A 20,655-nucleotide genomic window follows, 5' to 3' on the forward strand; every position below is an offset into this window, starting at 1 on the left:
AAACAGTTTTTACGTTATGAATATGTCTAACTTTAATGATATGGAATAGAATCTACATATTAAAAAAAAAAAATTGTATAAACAGTTTCACTTTTTTTAAGTTATAGGTAACTAAAAATAAGCTTAAAAAAATCTTTAAAAAAGTAACACAATACCGTCGACTTATCACCAACAACTTAACACTCAGGGAAAAAAATAATCAATGAAATTCGTTCATTAGTAAGTCATATTGCAGACAAAAACGCCCTATTTTTCCCCCTTGCTGTACAAGGACTTCATAGACTCCACACTGCAATCACCACTCAAGCAAAGTGAATTAAATTAACAATCACACCCGCCGCCGTAAAACCACTTTCCCTTTTGACGCAACCACAATATTTTTCAATTCCCTTCGTTCGCTTTTCCCTCGAAGCCTTGGTTCTTAGGAGGGTAAGCCAAGTTGATAAAAATCTCACAAAACAAGAACACTTCGTCAACTTCACCACTTCAAGTCATTTTGTCATTTTGCCCCTCCGTCACCCTTGAATGAGGGATCAACGACGTAAATGACACAAAACAAATGAAAAAATATAAATAAAACAAAAAAGGACGAGAAATGGGTGGTTTGGTAGGTGCTTTTGGTGTTGGGGCTCTCTGATGCTATATGCTGGAGCTAGCCTAGAAGCATAAGGGAAAATTGAAAAGAACATTGTGCGCTTTCGCCGGTTGAATTGAGGTTTTCCAAGATTTTTGTTTTTCTCCTGTCAACTCTTCGTGATCTTCCTTATAAGCACTTCGCAGTCATTGAGGCAATATGTTACACATCCATTATTTCTAAGCACATTATCTCTCAACTCATACTTACTATACCAACACCAACAACAAAAGTCCCCTTCCTTTTCTGTTACACAGGGTGTGCAAGGTTGATGACGACATCAACTGACACCCTCCTGAGACAATCTGCACTTTATATCAAAATAAATTGCCACAAAAAAAAAAAAAAAGAATATATAAAAACAACACTATAGTATCCTGAAAAGATGCTTCTTCATTTGGATGAAAAAGCTGGAAGCCGAAGAGGATGAACGCCCAGCAGAGGGATGAGAGAGGAATATCATACTGAAGTGCTGTGATTACACATCACGTGCGACAAGGACGACAATGATGATGGTTGTAATGATGAAGACGTTGTGTGAGATCCTGATGATGGCATCTAAACAGAAAGCAGCAATACCTAGTAGGAGCAGCAGGAGGAACAGCAGCAGCAGCTTAGTTGATGATAAGAATATGGCAACCATTAAAAACCATCACATGATGGAGCAAAAGCTGACAACTTAGCGTATATGAGATGTTTTTTGCTTCTATATATGAATATTAGGAAATTCTCTCAACCTCCGATGACACAAGGATTACATGAAAAGTGTACATTATTTAAGAGCAAAGTGCCATTTGGCTGCAATTTATGAACACAATAATTGAGGTTAAAATTGAAGGCGAGGGAAGCGGAAATTTCATCCATATTTTTACGACGATGATAAACGAAATCAAGCGGAAAATGTGTAGATTTTTGAAAATATTTCCATTTTTTAATGCTTTTTTTTAATCTCTTTGTACCTATGCTAGCTCAATATAATATGCAGGTAAGACTAGTACATATATTTCAACGCTAAACCATAAAAATTCTCACTTAGTAATGACTTCAAAGAGGTACTCAACTGAATCTTCGAAATATAAGAAGTAAAAAAAAAAAAAAACCGTTACTAGGAACACCAAAAATATCTAAATACTTTCCTAGACCTAGATTAAATGCTTCGAAGATTATTTTATTATTTTTATGCTACTGACTTTTTGAATTAAAGAAAACCTTCGCAACTTGAGTACATATTTTTTCTGAAACTGCTATATATTGCAGTTTCAGAAACATGACTTGAAATTTTTATCAAGTTCCAAAATACTTATTGGTTCCTGAAGAATCAGCACCAGCTACTTTATTATTTTCAACAATATGTATTTTTTTGTTGTTAAATTGTGCAAATTCGTGTTCTATTCTGCGATTTCGAGGTCTTCCACAATTTCTTCAATCTTAGTTAGTATTATGAAAAAAGAGTAAAACGGTTTTTGAAACTCTCTTAAAAGCCGTATTTTCTTATTTTTATTTTTAGCCCAAACAATCATGTAAAAAAGTATACCATATACATTAGGGTGGGTCAAAATACAATTTTTTTGATTTTCAAAAAGTCTCAGCGATTAAAAGGTGCTAAATGGTTCGGTTAGCTTATAAGTACAATTTCATTTCATTATTTTCATTTTTGAAAAAGCTGATTTTTGCCTAAAAACCACACATGCTTTGTTTAATTTATTATTATCTCATTTCTTATAAAAGCTAATTCAGGAGCATGTGCCAAAAAGCTTAAGCTTGTAGGTTGGGTCCGGACAAGAAAAAAATCGTATTGGAGGGGGTTAATATTCGCCCCCGTTTAGTCAGGAGGGGCAATTTTCTAAAAAAAAAAGATTTAATTAGGAAAAAATATTATTAAAAATCAACGGTTATACCTACAACAACATGTTATACCTTTTTTATTTTGCTTTCAAATAAAGCTGTTTTATAAAACAGTTTTTGAAAAATTAATTCATTTTCAAAATCAAAATATTGAAAAAAAATTTTTTAAATTTGCGAACTAATTTTTGTTTAAAAATTTTATGTGATTAAGTACTATTTAAGTTTTTAAAATTCAATGCTCTTATTTGTTTGTAAGCAAAAACAGAAAACCGGATGCAAAAATGTTTTGTCGTTTTTGAGAAATTAAAAAAAAACCAAAACTACATTTTTCTAAGACTTTTTAATTAATTTATGAAACATTATATCTTTCTTTTATTATTTTTAAGGGTATACAACGCCTCCAAGGTAGAAAATCGTAAGTTTGAATATGTTTCCTTTTGCATTAACTACAATTCTACCAAGTTTCAAGATTCTAGGGTATTCAGAAGTATACTTTTTAATAATTGATATTAATTCTACCAAAATGGGCGGTTACCACGCCCCCTGAATGTAAAGTCTCAATTTTTCGATTTTTTTTTGTATGTACTTCAAGATCCATGATTATAACAAGTTTCTATGAAAACTAGAAGTTTGCCATAATTTTTATCATATGTTAGTTAGTGTGTTAGTGAGTAAATCAGCTACTCTTTTTGCCGTTTTTGAAAGTCTTTTACTCAGAAACTACTAATCCTTTGGACTATGTTAACAAATAAAACGAGTGTGAAATGTTTGACATTATTGAAACAAAAGTTAGAATGGTTCGAAAAAGGCCTGAGTTTTTTCCTAAGGTTTTAGGACCAAAGTTCATAGAGAACTTGGCTGGGCAACCGGAGGCAGAAGATAAAGTCTGATTATAACCAAACTTTATATTATTGTTCTATTCACAGTTTGGCACCTTTTCATAACTGTGTCCGTAAAAAAATCAGCAAAAAAAGTTTCTCAATACATTTGTGACCCAGCCTAATATACATCATTTTACTTTAACAGATATCCAAGTATGAAATCTTCTTTAACATTTGCAGAATTAACGAATCTGTTTTATAATCTACCAATGACTTTTTACTACCAAAGCACAAAGAGGTAATAGAAAAATAATACCTTAAACGTGACCTATGAACATTTTGAACAATAACAATTAAGCATTCCAGCAGAGGTATGGTTAATCAAGAAAATTACGAAAAAAAAACTTTGCTGTCCTAATGACCACTGTTGCAGTCCCCGAAGGATTTTTCCTTGAGTATTAAACTACCACATAATTCAAATGAATTTTTCTAAATTCGAAAACATGAATACTATTTTAGTCTTCAATGCAATGGCTTCAGCTAGTTTAAAATTTGTATTACTCCTGTCTTTTTCCTCTTTGCCAATTTATGGACAAATATTTTTACCCAAAAACTCTTCAAATGAAAAATTATTATTAGCTGAAACTGCAACTCGTATTGTTCGAAAATTCTTCAGCAATTTAACATCAACGGTTGTGGTTATTGAAAAAAGTCTTCAGTCTAATTCAAAATATTACAACAAACTAATTTTTGAATACATTTTACAAAACCTTAACGAGACTATTACGTATCAGTTGTATTTTGGTAAATCAAAAACTCAACCCTGGGAATATCATTTATTCATTGTGGATAGTGACGAGGCTTTTGCGTAAGTTCAGAATAAAATCTGTAAAGTGTTTTGAGTTAACCTAATTTTTTTTTAGAAATATTATTTCGAACTTTCCGAAAAACGATTTCGATGGAGTATTTCGATTTCTCATCGTCTTAACAAATTACTCCGATGGTTTCTTTCAAACTGTTAAAAACATTTTCAAAACTTGCAAGCTTTTCAGTGTAAAAAGTGTGAATATTCTTCTGAATCATAAGTTTCTGGGAGTCAGCTTGTATAAGTACAATATTTTCTCCAAGACAAGCTGTGATAAAGTTCAACCGTACTTATATTTCCGTTTCGCTGATGGCTTTGATAAACTCACAAATATATTTCCTAAGAAATCGCTACAAAGTTTCCACGGATGTCCGCTAAGGGTTTGTGGTAACCTAATGCCGCCAAATTTGAAATTTTCCGGCAACCAAAGTAATCCCAAGCCTGACAAAAACTGGGACAATCTTTTCGGAATAGATGCCTATTTGATTAAAACTTTAGCACAAAAACTTAATTTTACAATTGATCTACTACCTTTTAGCAAAGAAATAACTTATTTTGATAACAAAACTGGTTATGGTTGCTATGGTAAGGTGAGTTTTCGTATATTAGCTTCTTTAATGCTTCTTTAGAGTAAAAATATTGCTTTATTTGCTTGTAGCTTCTTAACCATGAAGCTGATATTGCAATTGGAGGATTGAGTGCTTCAGATTCTCACCGATTTTCTCTGACTACTTCAATATCTTACGTACATTCACCGATGGTTATTGTTATCCGTGGAAAACGAGAGTTGGATTGTGTTAATCGACTTGGAAGACCATTCAGTATTTCAGTTTGGCAGTCAGTTGTTGGACTTTTAATTGCTGGAGCTTTGCTTATTCAAGCTTCTAGGATGCTCAAGCCCTCCAAAAGACAATTTATTTTTGGAGAAAGAAACAATACTCCATTTACAAATTTTTTTGCAGTTTTTTTAGGCTATCCGATTGCAAGAGTTCCAAACAAAAATTTTGCCAGATATCTTCTCTTACTGTGGCTAATTGTTACCTTAATCCTTCGAAATGCTTATGAAGGTTCCTTATACGACTCCATTCGAAGTGATAGATTTGAGAGAATACCAAAAAAGTATAATGAACTTTTTAATCAAAACTATAAATTTCTTATTACGAAATTTTTCTCTGATCTTGATGTATTTCCACAAAATCAAACAATCATTGTTGAAGGAAATCATCGGAAAAGATTGAAAATACTTGAGAATTATGATGGAAATTATGGAACAATTGCTATTCGAGATCATGTTTTGATTTATTTCGAGGATAAAATTAGAAATGGTTGTGATTTGAAAATTATTGATGAACATGTTTACGAATATAGGACAGCTTTTTATTTTCAAAAACATTCAATGTATGCAGAGACTTTTAATAGGCTTTTGAAGAGGTTTCATCATGTTGGTATAATTCAGCATATTGTTGGGACTAATTCTAAAGATAGTCAGCTGTTTAAAGAAAACAATATGGCAACTCCGTTAAAAGCATTAAACAACGATAGAATATGGAGTTTGTATCAGATTTTTACAGTGTTGCTGGGCTTTACAGTTGGAGTTTTTACTTTGGAAGTATTGTCAGCTTATTTTGAGAAATTGGAAATGGTTTTAAATTGGTTACATTGAAATTATCTCAATAGCCTTAGTTAATAATAAAATAAAATAAAAGCAATTTAAAGGAAATAATACTGGATTAATTTTGCTGGCGCAAAAATATACCATTTTTTGTGTAACTATGTATTACTTTTTTTGTTTAGATGGTTTTTTTTTATCTTAAATGTTCTTATAAAAGTCAAGGCATATTAGAATAGGATTTTGAAAAAGAAAATTGAAATAATTTTTTTTTATGGTATTTCTAATAGTTCCTATGGCTTTAACTGAACCAAATGGGACCACATTGCAGCCACCAGCTTTCCAATACAAAAAGAATTATCAAAATTGGTTCACTCAGTCCAAAGTTATGAGGTAACAAACATAAAAAAAAAAAAAAAAAAAATACAGGCGAATTGAATACCTCCTCCTTTTTGGAAGTCGGTAAAAATAGGGAGGGTCATATTATCGAGAATAGTGTTGTGCTGGTTTTTACATCGAGTTTTTTACAGGGTTTTTTACATGTAAGAAACTCGTTGTAAAAAACTTGAAAATTACGTGTAAAAAACTCACTTATGTAAAAAATGATAAAAAATTTAATTTCTTGCAAAAAATTAAATGATTGAATTCTTTTATGTTTTTTTTTTTATAACTATTTGCAGAAAAAGAAAAACACTACAATTTTTGAACGATTATTACCTAGTTAATTTCATTAAATTTGGTCATCATCTAAATTAAGAGAAAATGTTTGATTTTGTTTGCTGTTCAACGTAAAATAAATGTGAATTAATTTCCTTGACCTTTCAAATGCTAATGGACTTGCGGCAAATTCAAATGTTGGTCAATTTGGGTTGATGTAGCGGGCAATTTTAATAACTTTAAAGCTAATTTGGAAAGGTTTGCGCGTTTCATTTCAGCCGTGGTCCACTTTTTTGTTTAAAATTATGCGAATTTCAATACACATTTCTTAGAAGAAGGTTAAAGTTATTTTATAAACTTGTCAGAATTTCGCTGTAAAGAAATAGATCCAAATAATATGAAGAAAGAACGTAATCGGTTTTCTGTGAGTTTTGAAAAAAAATTTGTATTGGATTTGAGGAGCACATCCAACTCTTCGAAGTTTATTGTTTGTTGAAAAGGCATTTTATAGCCTGTTTTCACTAGAGCCCAAATGAAATAATTTCACAAAATAAGCACATAATTTTCGAAATTATCTCATTTTTGTCCTCCAGAGAAAAAAGGCCATTAATGACTTTGGAAACATTTATTAGAATTCAATGCCGCAAAATGAAGTGTTTTATACATAATCTATATACTTCGAATGAGAACCTGGCAAAGTTTTTAAGTTTTTTACCGTGTTTATCTTTTTATACCATTTTGTACGTTTTTAAACAACAGTTTTTTTACACGAAATCGCCCATCAGTGATAGAAAACTCCACATCATTCTTTTAAGTTTAAACTTTCCAGGAAATGACACACACAGGGTATGGTTAAAGGCACTGAAGAGAAAAATTCTTAAAAATATTGTGTCGAAACTTTAGTGATACTAATCAATGAAGAACAAAGTTTTAGGGTTAGAGCTATGGAAACTTGGAAAATATGTGCGCTGCTATACCTGATCGATTCATTTGAAGGGTACAAGGGAAAAACAGCACAAGTCCATTCCAACTCATTCAGAGAAAAACGCAATTTAAAATTTCCATTAAATTTAAAGTCGCCATTTAAAAGGGGAAATTTCAAAATTTGTATGCGATTTGACAGATTTTTGAATTTGTATTCTGTGGACATGTGCCGTTTTTCCTCTGGACCCTTGATTTATTTGAGTGTTTGACCAACGTGCTTAGCTGGGCAGTATAAACAGCTGATTTCATAAATACTACTTTTTGAATCTTTAAGTGTCTCATCCTTACACAAAAAAAAAGCGTTGGTTGAATCAACTATCTTTCATTGTTGTTCAACCAAACCCGAAGCTTTGTGGTGATATCAACAAAGGCGTCATTGTTGATCCAACGAATGAAGGATTATGAAAAACTAACATTTTCGACATTTGAGTCGTTATACTATTTGCTAGTGGTAACATTTTCCATGCTCTTCAAAAAATGTCAACTTTTTTAATCAAACACAACAATTTTAAAGATTTTTTTTTTTGTAAAAATAGAAAGTGGAATATCTTCTTCTTCTTCTTCCTTTTTCTCGGCGCTGTTATGATCTCGATGTCGAGGGGATCATAACCTTCCCACGTTACTGCTTCACACTAGTGATCCGCCTGTGGGGTTCGCCGGGTTGACCTCAGAAATCGGCGGCAAGCCTCCCGGTTTTGTATTGTTCCGTTTCTGAGGCCAACTGAATGCGGGTGTTTTTGCATTTGCTTGTACCAGGAGTTTTTAGGCCTACCTTTCTTTTTATTTCGTGTTGGAACGTTATAAGATATTGCTTTTTTGACGGGGTTCTCAGGATATCTCCTTTGAACATGGCAATACCAACTGAGTCGGTCGTGTTCAATTTTTTGGGAGATGGTATTTTTAACATGAAGGCTTCCTCGGATCTTTGTACTTCTAATTCTATCAAGCTTTGTTACTCCTGCTGTCATGCGAAGCATCTTCATCTCAGCTGCCGTTAACTTACTCTCATACTTTTTGTACATTGTCCAACATTGTGAACCGTATGTGAGTGCTGGACGCACAACTGCGGTGTAGAGCCTTCCTTTCAGCTTAGGGGGCATTTTTCGATCACAGAAGATAGCAGAATTTTCCCGCCACTTCATCCACCCTACGCTTACGCGATGATTGATATCGTCATCACAAGTACCTTCGTTATTTATCATTGACCCCAGATATTTAAACTTTTCACACTTGGGAAGCACTACACCATTCAAATAAATGTCAGGAATTGGCCTGTGTGGATCAGAAAATTGGCAGCATAGGTATTCTGTCTTTTTCGCGCTTATGCGGTACCCACTACCTTCTAGAACATCCACCCATACATCAAGTGCTCGTTGCAGGGATATCGGGTCTTCACTTATGATGGCTCCATAGTCAGCAAAGAATAACTGATGCACTTTTGGGTCCGTCACTTTGCCTTCAAGCAGATAATCAAGAACGGTAATAAAGAGCAGAGGACTCAAGACGCTTCCCTGGTGTACACCTACTGTGATTTCGAATTCTTCGGTGACTCCAGCTGCACATCTTACTTTAGTAACTGCTCCATCATACATGTCCATAATTAGCCGCACATAGGTTTCCGGAACTCCTCGTTGTCTGAGAGCCACCCATATCAGATCTCGTGATTGTCGATCGAATGCTTTTTCAAAATCAACCAATACCACATGCAAATCCTCCAAGGAATCTCGATGTTTTTCCATAATGATTCTGATACTCTGGATTGCATCTGTGGTTGATTTACCCGCAATAAACCCGCACTGGTCATCAGATAGCCTTATTATTTTTCGCAGTCGGCTACCCAAGACTCGCTCAACGATCTTCATGGTGTGTGACATCAGCTTAATCGAACGGTAATTATCACAGCTTCGAGTATCACCCTTCCCTTTGTATATTGGAAGAAGATAACTTTCCCTCCATTGATTAGGCATTCGATCACCTCGTATAAGCTTGGAAACAAGAACCATGAGCCATCTAGACCCGATGTCTCCCATCTTTTTCCAAAACTCTGAGGGTATTTCGTCTGGCCCAACAGCTTTTCCCTTTTTGGAGTATTTTACAGCCTCACTAACTTCTTCGACTGTGACATAGGATACTTCGCTTAAGTTAGGTGAAGCTATTGGAAAGTGAAGCCTTGGAAATTGTTCATTTAGAAGTTCGTCACAATACTGTCGCCACCTGTGGAGGATTTCTTCGTTTTCCACAAGTAGTTGGCCTTGAGCATTGTTAATAAACTTTAGCGAACAGATCTCCTGAGCATTTCTTCTTCTTTGAGCGGCTATTTTGAAGATGGTTGCGCCCTTATTCACGTTTTGTCGTAGCTCTTGAATAGCACCAGCAGTCGGGGAAGAAATTTCATCTAGCTCCCGATACAGGTCTTCCGTATTCTTGGCTTGAATTTGGGCACATATCTTCTTCGCTTCTTTCTTGCAGTTTCTGTATTCCACTTCGAGGCGTGACTTTTGCTCTGTATTATTAGAGGGGCACTTCGACCAAGCTTTGAAAGCCATTTTCTTTTTACTTACAACTGCTTTAGCTTCATCATTCCACCACCATGTTTCTTTGCCTTGTTGGTTGTGTCCTTTTGAAACCCCTAACAGTGTTTTGGCTTTTTCTATGCAAGTTCGCTGTAGGAGGTCCCACATACTTTGTGCTGTACTCTCTTCATTTCGAAAAATGTTGGTGTTGTTATACAGATAGTTTTGCATATTCGAAATAAAAGCTTCGCCTTTTTCCTTATCCAGATTATACCATTTGATCTTCCCAAAAGTCTTTGTCTGTTTGTTGTCGTTCACTGTCTCCATAAAAAAATCTGTCAGTAGGAGACGGTGTTGGTGGGCGATCGCTTCTCCCAGTATCACTTTACAATCCTTGACCCGAGGTTTCATGAAACTAGATACCAAATGGTAATCAATCTGGGTCTCATTTCCACCACTGCTGTAAGTGACCAGGTGTCGGCTTTGTTTAATGAACATGGTATTTAGTACGATAAGACCATATGTTTTGCACGAGCTCAGGATGTCTTCACCAGGAGAGTTCCTAGTGCCGTATCTGAGGCCTCCATGGCAATCTTCATAGTCTTCGTTTGTTTTCCCGACATGTCCATTTAAATCTCCGCCCACGAACAAAAACTCTTCCTTTGGGATGTCCTTAAGTAGGTTGTGAAAATCAAGCCAAAATGCATCTTTTTCCACCTGCTCACATCCAATTTGGGGAGCATATGCAGTGACAATATTCCACAACTTTCCTTTAATCACCAATTTAAGGGACATCAAACGGTCACTAGATTTCGAAATGGACAATATGCTGACTAAGAGGTCTTTTGCAAGGATGATTCCGATTCCGTTCTTACCCTTTTCCGTTCCATAGTAGAACATCTTGTAATTTTTTGTCCTTGTATCCAAGAAACGAGCTCTTTTTCCCGTGTTACGCCATTTCGTTTCTTGGACACATAAGATGCCTACTCGCCTTCTTATCATCATCTCTTCCAGCTCGAAACTTCGACCTGTCATACTCCCAACGTTCCAACTCGCAACTCTCAGATTTTGTCTAATCTGCGGCATTATTTTGCTAGCCCCCGGAATCCGTCTAGCTCTGACCCGAGCATTGCTGCTCGGTCCAGGATCGGTACCATTAGTAATGGTAGTGCCTGGCGGGGTAGTGTCATTTCCTTGGACGAGTACTTCCATAATGCTTCAGTTCACAAAATCTTGCGAAACGTTGTTGTTGTTTTGTTTCGACGCGTGCATGCTCCAGTTTTGTATTTGATCTCTCTTTAACAGCACCGGTGATCTCCAGTCGTGCCAACCCAGGGACTGGCATGCACACTTTTGGGAAAGTTTACAGGTGTTAAGTGTCGCTAGGTTCACCTTGGTATTTGTGACCTAGATAAATTTGCTCCTTTAGTCGCCTTTTACGACAAGCGGGGAGGCGCTGCAGGAATATTCTAACCCGTCCCTGCACAGGGGTATAAGACCTCATCATTAGTTTATTTTTAACAAAAAGTGGACATGTGCCGTTTTTCCTCTGGACCCGACATTTTATTTTATTGATACAAATTTAAAGCCAAGCCTTAGAACTTGGTACACTTTTATACATTTCAGTACTTTTTGTGCCAGCATAACTTCAACGTAGGCGAACTTGGCTCTTTTTTTAACAGTCATGTTTCCATCGTTTTCAAGGAATGTTCTGACCTGCTACATAAGCTTTTTAATCTGTTCCTATTCTATTTTTCAAATGGAAGAAAGATATAAATCTATGAACAAATGGTATTTTTTGAGAAATCGGAAATTTTAGGACATGCACTAAAAAACATCTTGGAACAATCTTGAAATTAGTGCTAATACGCTTGGTTTCTATGCTTGTTTGGATATTCTATAACTTATGTGAAAAATCTAAAAAAATCTCATGTCCGCAAGTCCTAATTTTCGAGGTTAAACTAAAGTTAGGTACAGATTAAAAAAAAAAAAAATAATAAGAAAACCTTAGATTCTTATATGTATACCAACATAACCCATATGATTTCAAAGTATTTTTTAACGCTGATTCCAACAAACCCCACAAACAAATCAATGTAACCATCCCTGAAAAGTAATGTACCTTATTCATGTTGATCTCACACAAATATCTGAAGTGTACACAGAGAAAAATAGACCACCTAAAATAGAACAAAAACAATAAGATTTCTCTATGGTTTTCATCCAAGAAGGAAACCTTATTAAAACAATCGGGTTTTCCTTATTGTTTTAAAATCTGCACTTGTAGGGTTTTGAACAAAAAAAAAAAAAAAAAAATGACGACCAAGCCGGAGACTTCAAATCATTAGTCGCCCACCTTACCACTTGAACCAACCCGCTATGAAAATATTGATCGCGATTTTTGTTCTAGTGCCAAGTTGCAAAGAAAAATGAACTTTTCACTCAAATTTTAATAAGATTTTCTCTATAAAAACCTTATTAATCGTTGCTTTTAATAAGATTTCCTTATAAAACATATGGGCAATAAAACAATATGGCAATCTGTTAGTTTTTAGGTTGTCATATTTTTTTCTGTGTAGTTTTTTCAATTTTTTAAAATATGCACCTTATCTTCAAACAAGGAAAATTACGACTTGCGGACATGAGATTTTTTTAGATTTTTGGTTTAAGTTAAAGAATATCCAAACAAAGATAGAAACAAAAAATTAGCCTATTAGCACTAATTCCAAGATTGTGCCAGGATGTTTTTTAGTGCATATCCCAAAATTTCCCCTTTTCTCAAAAAATGCCATTTTGTCATAGATATGAATGTTTTTTTGCATTGCATTGTTTTGATTCTTAATGATAATGGATATAAAAACCTTCATGCAAAATTTGGTTCCGCTACCATAACATTTAAGGATTTTTTGGTACAAAATTAGCAACTGTTATAATAATATGGGTTGGCAGATGAAAAACAGGTAGGTATAACTTTTTTCAGAGACGTCAGATTGCCTTGATTTTAGATTTTTTTGAATCAGCAAAAAATACTTTAAAATTATGTATTATATGTGTATATAATACCATCGTCCATTTTTGCTAATTTTGAATATCTCTATTTCGCGCTTTGACCTTGAAAATCGCGACTTGCGGACATGAGATTTTTCTAGACTTTTGAGGTATGTTATAGAATGAAAAAAACGAAGGTATTGGGTAAAAAAAATTCTATTACCATTCATTCCGAGGTTAAACCCTTTTAGATATTTCAATTTTCACACAAAACTTAAGGAAATTGTTTTTATTTCTTTAATTAATCCTTGATATTAACGCCTTAACAGAATCTACACTAAAAAAATTCCAAATTCTTCTATATTTTTAAACTATTTAAAATTCCCACAGTTCCACATTAAATGGTTACTATCTTAAATTTCCCCAAAAGCAAAAAAAAAAACTACAATCCTTATAAAGTATCTACCTATATTGTAAGACATCCTTATACCCCCCCGGTGCAAAAAGTTTTCCCTTTTTTTGACATTTTAACCCTTTCGGCTGTCTTTAGAAAATTTAATTCAATTAGTTTCCACTCAATTGCACGATTTACCACGGAAAAGTTAAAACATTAAAGGATATCATTTTCATTATTCACAGCAACACCCCCTTTCGAAGCTATTATATCCTTTTTCGCAGTAAAATACACACACATACCTATACCATCCTTGCTCCCAACCATCATCCATGGCAAAGAACAAAATGCTTAAAACTCTTCTAATAAAAAATGACTCAGAGCAATTCTATGCAATTACGTGGAAGTTAAATTAATGTCAAAACTTTCAATTCAATTGGAGAATATCTCTATAAAAGCAGAGATAGAGAAAAAAGAGATATCTAATCCAATAAAAAAAAAACATATCTACGACAATGCGCTACGCGAAAACCCTTGTGAAAGGAAATTCGTTTTGTATACCGTCCTGCTATCGACGACGACCATATTGTCATTGTCGTCACAGAGGGAGCTAGTGTCGTGTCGTCAGTTCCCTTGTGAATTATAAAACCATCAATGAATCGAATTGAAAATGCAAAGTTTCATGTCGTACAACCATAACTTATTCAATTTCAAAAAGGCAGAGCGCATAAATGAATATTGAAATGTAAATTTTTCACTCAGAAGTAATTATTATTTTATTTTTTTAAATAAAACCAATTATGTTATGCGAGGGCAAGTTTTGAACTTTGTGTTAAATAAAACTTGAAATATTTTTTTTTATACGGGTATTTGACAAAATGCCTTCTTTACCTAATACAAAGATCGATTTAACCATCTGTTAAAATGATTAAGGGATAAAATATGTTTTGAACTGCAATGAGAGCCTTTAAGAGGAAATTCATTTTACCATCTCCTCTAAAAGTTATATCTCCTATTCAAACTTTCCGAGGTATTGCAATTATTTCGAAAACGGCTTTAACGATTTTGATAAAATTTGGTATACGTAATAGTCTAAGATGTAAGTGATTTAAACAAAAATGTGTTCCTAGATTTCTCCAAAAAATATTTTTGGAAAATTGACATATTTTTGGTTTAAACTCCAGTCAAAAATTACCAATTGGTGCAATTAAAGGGGGAGAATTGTTTGGATTTAGGCGTATTTTTTTTGGATTTAAGCTACAGCGGAAGAAGATCAACGGTGCTGTCTACAGTTCCAGTCAGAATGAGCTTCTTAGTGATCATCTTTTGTCGAAAGTCGAAGAGCTTGGCGATTGAAAGCGCGAATAAAAACGTGGCTGAAAATTAAATTTTGTATATCTTAATTTCCAGTGTGAAAATTTAACTAATAAAATGCCAAGTGGTATTGTCTTGCCTTAAGTATTTTTAATGAATTTTTGAACTACAAAAAAAAAATTAGAAAAGTTGTTTGTTTTTGTAAAAGTTAATAAAAATAAAACTTTTTTAACAATCATGCAATGATTACCCATATGAATGTTTTTTTATTTTTAAAAGTTTTTTTTTTTTGAAGAAGTTTCGTAAATATAAACTTAGTGTTTTTTAACATTTTTTTATTACAATATTTTTTTATTTTTATTTATTCTTCATTTTTTTTAAATTTAAATCTATTATATATTAAAGTTTGGTTTTGTGTACGTTCGCTAACCGGCCCAACCGGCTGACTTATTTTCTTAATTTTTTTTTTTTAAATCAAAGAGTTAAAAAAGGAAAAGGTTTAAGGAAAACAAATTTAAGATTTTATAGGGTAAATAGGGGTAAGACGACATTGAAAAAAGAGGCTATTTTCTAAACGGTAAGTCGTAAAGAGCTGACTTTTTTTTAAATGATAGACAAATTTATTCAATAGTTAAAAAAGGTATTGAAAAAATTCAAAAAAATTTCAAAACCAAGTTGTGAAGGTTTTTTTGCAGTCATAGACCTTCGACAAAAGACTAATTAGAGGTATGCAAAATTTTGCACAGAAATTTGAGTTACACCATGAGAAAGATATTAAAAAAAAATTAGGGGTCTAAAACGGATTTTTTTCATAGGCAATGTATTTTGAAATAAAATTTTTTGAAAAACAACCTAATTTTTAGAGACATTTTTGAGTAGTCTTTTATTTTTTTTGAATTTTTTAAAGTCTGCAAAAAATCTCAAACTTATAGGAAATATAGGTTTCAATCATGCGCATGCATGTACAAAATTTTTGACCGAATAACGGGAAAAACAAGTTTTTTTGTCCCAAGTTTTTTGGCCGTTTTTAACATAGGCCATATTTTACATAGGCCACTTTTGCTAAAAGTTTAAAAGTGAATATTTTTAAACTCATTTTACGAATTTTTCAAGTTTTGATTCCCTTTTTCATTTTAAATGTTAACTAATTATATAGAGTCGAAAATTAAAAAGAAAAACAAAAAATGGCAGAACGAAGTCAGGCTATTGTCAAAAAGTCCCACCTTACAATGCAAGTTTTTGAAAAAAAGTAACGTGAATAGTATTTATTCAAAGTTTTTACTTTGAAATTTTACTTCACAAAAACTATTCACGAAAACAATTTTAATCGAAAAACATTTTTGAAAAAATGCAAAATAGATCTTTCAAAAAAACTATTGTAGGTACAGTATTCTAGGGGTTTTTCTTGATTGTATGTAATTTTTTTTTTTTACTTTAGGTTAAATTTTCAGAAAACCGCCCCTCCCACAGGAGCAAAAGGTGATAGAGCCCCCTTCCCATACAATTTCTTAGATTAAACTCAAGAATTATTTCTCAAAATAAAATTCACTTTTTAAACAACAAAAAAAAAACTTAAAATGTATTAATGTATTAACTTAATTTTCTGCAGATAAATAAAAATTTTAATGAAAAACATTTCATAAAATTCTCTGTCGCAAATCGTCCCGTTTCTGCGTGAACCACGTATCTACATAGCAAATTTTGTTCTGTTCTTAAAAGAAATATATGTACATTTTTCTAAAAATTAAAATTATGAATTGAACAAAAGGAAATCAAGTTATGTTTATGACATATTGATTGAGTTGTTTCTAAACTAAAACCTTTGTATCTAATCTATTCTTTTTTTAAGTTCTAGAGCAAATTTTAACAGAAAAAAAAATCTTAAACAAAAATGTACTTACGAGGTTCAAGCAGAAACGGGACGAAATATCGCTCTTGTCGCATCTGTCGCACAGTGATTCGTCGTGACAAAACGTGTCGTTTTCAAAACAATTTTTCTTTTTCCAATTACAATACTTCTACAGAATTTTGAAATCCAAAATTAAAAAATACAGAATAATGGATTAACAGAAGTTTGGAGAACAGAATTTTGGACTCCTAAGATAATAAAATAGAGAATTTTGAATTAACAGAATTTTAAAATATAGAATTTTAGCGGGAGCGGGTCATAATTCTGCTTGTCAAAATTCTGTACGACAAAATTCTGTGGGGTCAAAATACTGCAATACCATAATTCTGTACGTCATTATACTGTAAATACAAAATTCTGTACGTCAAAATACTGTATGAACAAAATACTGACATGCAAAATTCTGTTTTGTAAAATTCTGTACGGCGAAATACTGTATATCAAAATTCTGTAAAAATGCTGTAAAAAAATATCGTTTTGATAATGTAAAAAAGTGCGCGCGCACTTTTTTACATTATCAAAACGATACTTTCCATACTTCTGTACTTTCAAAATTTTATACATTAAAAATTCTGTTTTCCAAAATTTTGAATAATAAATAATGAAATTTCTTATGCTCCATATTAATATCTAAGTAATCTCCTTCCGTATAAATAATTTCATCACTTTTCGTCAACAAGGGGCCATGTAGGTACCTACCTATATGATTTTTGACGCCAAATATCATGAAAGGCACCACTTGAGTGTATACCAGCTGGCCTAATTCTCTCATATTATTATCTTATTAAATGAATTTTAAAACTTTGATTTTGTTTTGAATTTTATTAGTAAAATAAAAAAAAATTAGATATACTAAAAATTCAATGAAACCAATCCAAAAAATTCTGTAATTTTCTTGAAAAAAATGATAGCAATTCTAAAAGAAAAACTCCTCCGGTAAAAATCATCAGTCTCACTAATGTTTCATACAAACTCCATATTCGATCATTTGTAATCGGTTTTAAAGGCGCTTTTAGTTTAAAATCTTTAAAAATCTTTCTATCATTAGCACTGCTTCTTACAAAATGCCTTACCAATCCAGTATAACCAAATTGTAGTAAATAATCATTAACAATTGGTGCAAAGATTGAATGTTTTTGCAAATACCATGCAAATCGAAATTGAAATACTGTTTCTTCAATAATTCTCAAATCAGAACCGTTGCGGAAATTTTTTTCCAAATAATTAATAACATGATCTCGCAGAGCAACAGTTCCATAATTTCCATCCATTGCTTCGAGCATTTCCAATCTTCCATAATGGTTGCTACTTAAAACAATAGTTTGATTTCCAACAAACATATCATCGGCAACACTACGATAGAATTTTGTTATAAAAATTTTGTAGTTTTGGCGAAAAAGTTCGTTGTATTTTCGAGGAACTTTCTCAAATCGATCAATTCGAATAGAATCGTACAAGGAACCTTGATAGGCACTTCGGAGAATTAGTGTTACGGCAAGCCAGAGTATCAGTAAGTATCTTGCTGAAATTCCTTGAGGAATTCTTGTCACTGGATATCCCAAGAAAACTGCTAGAAAGTTCATTAATGGCGTTAAGTTTCTTTCGCCGATTATTAGTTCTCTTTCCGGTTGTTTGAAAATCCTTAAAAATTGTATCAAAAAAGCTCCAGCTAGCAAGAGACTTCCAATAGATTGCCAAACAGGAACGCTGAACGGACGAAAAAGTCGATTGACACAATCTAGTTCCCTTTTCCCGCGGATAACAAAAACAATCGGTGTATGGTAATATAATACTGATGGTGTTATAATGCTCCGATTAGGATCCGATCCACTATATCCTCCGATAGCAATATCAGCACCTTTAGAAATCAGCTGAAAAAAAGAAAATTCTTCTAAAAAACCACAGAAACTTAAGGGAAACCTTTTTAACAAAAATTGCGAATGTGTTATTGCATTACCTTACCAAAGCAACCAGTACCAGTTGCGTTTTCGATATAAGCTCTATCAGGAGGAAATGGTATCAGTTCAATATTAAAGTTCAGACTTGACGAAAGAAGTCTCATCAAATGTCCATCTACACCTCGAAGATTAACCCAGTTTTTAACAGGTTTTGGATAACTCTCGTTTCCAATAAATGATAACATAGGATGATTTTGTTGAGCGCAAATTCTGAGTGAGCATCCGTGAAAATTCAGCAGTTTTTGTGGAAAAATATTAGTGAGTTTGTCAAAGCCATCAGAAAGTCGAAAAAATAAAAATGGCTGAACAGCATGACACTTGTTTTTGGTGAATATGTTGTACGAATACATACACACACCAAACTTATCATGATTTAAAAGGATATTCACATTGAAAACATTATAATTTCTGCAGGCGGTGAAAATGTTTTTAAGGGTTTGAAAAAAATTTCTTCTAAAGTTCGTCAAGATGATGAAAAATCGAAATTCACCATCATAGTTGCTATCAGGGAAATTCCAAGCCATTTCTCTAAAAAAAAAATAAACAAACACTGTTAAATGTTTTTTTAAAAGAGTACTAAACATACAAAAAAGCTTCTCCACTATCAACAATAAAAACATGAAATTCCCAAGGCTGATTGTCGGACTTTCCACCATACAACTGAACTGTGATTGTTTCGTTAAGATTTTGCAAGACATTATCAAGAATTTGTGTATTGAAAACTCTTAATTCTGGGTAATAACTTCTTTCGATAACTAAAACTGTCGGTGTATCAGGAGTGAAGAATTTTCGAATAATGTGTGTTGTCGTTTCACCCAAAATTAGATGGTTTTTAGTGTAAATGGGTAAATTAATTTTACCATTTATTGACAAAATAGGTAATAAAAATATCATTAAGAACCGCACTTGAAGAAAAACCATTTTGTTTAAGACTGAAATTGAGTTTACTAACGTTATGAACAATAAGCTTGGTGGTATTTAATTAAATTAAAAATAATATATTGATAGAATAGAAGCGCTACTATGTAAGTGATGAATTATTTTTTCTTTTATTAATCGAATTGATAAATTTAATTGTATTGCTTATTAAAAATGCAAGAAGAATATGTTTTTACAGAATTGGATTATTAACGAAGTAAATAGCTTTTAATTAATTTTTGTACCTATTAAATTTTACTTGCAATGGAAAAGCCATTGACAGAGAAATATATCGAACACAAGGTTAAAAATTCTTGTAATTCTGTTGGTTGATTACTACCTTTGAGGGAGGCAGAAGTTTCTGCAAATAAAATTTAAGTTCTTGTTCCACTGAATGAAGTCTATCTAAAACCAAATAACGCCAACTTACGTCGTTATTTTAAAGTAGACAAGGGCGCTATTAAAATATATTTTTGGTTTAGGAAAAACCCTATCAACGGAAACAAAAAAAAAAAAAAAAAAACAATTTAAAAGATTTACTGAATTTAGGTCGGAAAATCTTTCCAAGGACCCAAAAAAGTTATAGTTTGATCGATTAAGAAGTACGAAGATCCGAGAAAGCCACGTTAAAAATATGTATCATCGCCCAAAAATAGAACACGACCGACTCAGCTGATATTGCTATTTTCAAAAGAGAAACACCGTCAAAGATTCAATAACCAATAACCTTCCCAACTAAGAAGAAAGGTAGACCCAAAAAGTTCTGGTACAAGCGAATACTAAACCTGCAATAACGGTACCAAAAAAGGCTCAAGACATTTTAATGAAAAAATTCAGGAATTACTTTTTAGACAATGCTGCCGTACTAAGCAAAAAGGGCGCATGAGCCAAAAATCCAAAATTGAGTTAAAGGCATATTTTACATTGACATCCTGAAACAATGCTTCATTTATGTGTTAACTAAAAACAGCTCATTTTCAATTCCAAGTGGCTCAAAATAGTTTGACCCTCTACCGCATACCAACCCATATATGGTTTATAGATTTCATATCGATTTATTTCCGTTATATTGCACCAAATGTCAAAAAGAAAAAACTATAATAACCCTACGTCTTTTTTTTTATAATAAATCGGTTTTTATTATCAGTAAGAGAATCGTGATTCTGAAATAAATTCATTGTTTCAAGAGCTGTGTAAAGTGCAAATCAGTGAATAAAAGTGTGTACTTTTCCGGTGTTTTTTCATA

General features: G+C 32.8%; 1 protein-coding gene across 1 annotated transcript in view; it reads right to left on the minus strand.

Annotated features, from left to right (window-relative positions):
• Positions 1 to 1,366: 1,366 nt before the first annotated feature.
• The window catches only part of LOC129909674 (uncharacterized), a 40,891-nt gene continuing 21,602 nt past the window's right edge, over positions 1,367 to 20,655 (minus strand). The window contains exons 3-4 of the mRNA XM_055986748.1: positions 17,607 to 18,404; positions 1,367 to 1,432 (exon numbers count right to left, since the gene is read on the minus strand). Coding sequence (XP_055842723.1) covers positions 1,367 to 1,432; positions 17,607 to 18,404 — 864 coding nt within the window. The remainder of the gene's footprint in view (positions 1,433 to 17,606; positions 18,405 to 20,655) is intronic.

Source organism: Episyrphus balteatus, chromosome 2, assembly GCF_945859705.1.
Source record: "Episyrphus balteatus chromosome 2, idEpiBalt1.1, whole genome shotgun sequence".
Lineage (NCBI taxonomy): Eukaryota > Metazoa > Arthropoda > Insecta > Diptera > Syrphidae > Episyrphus > Episyrphus balteatus.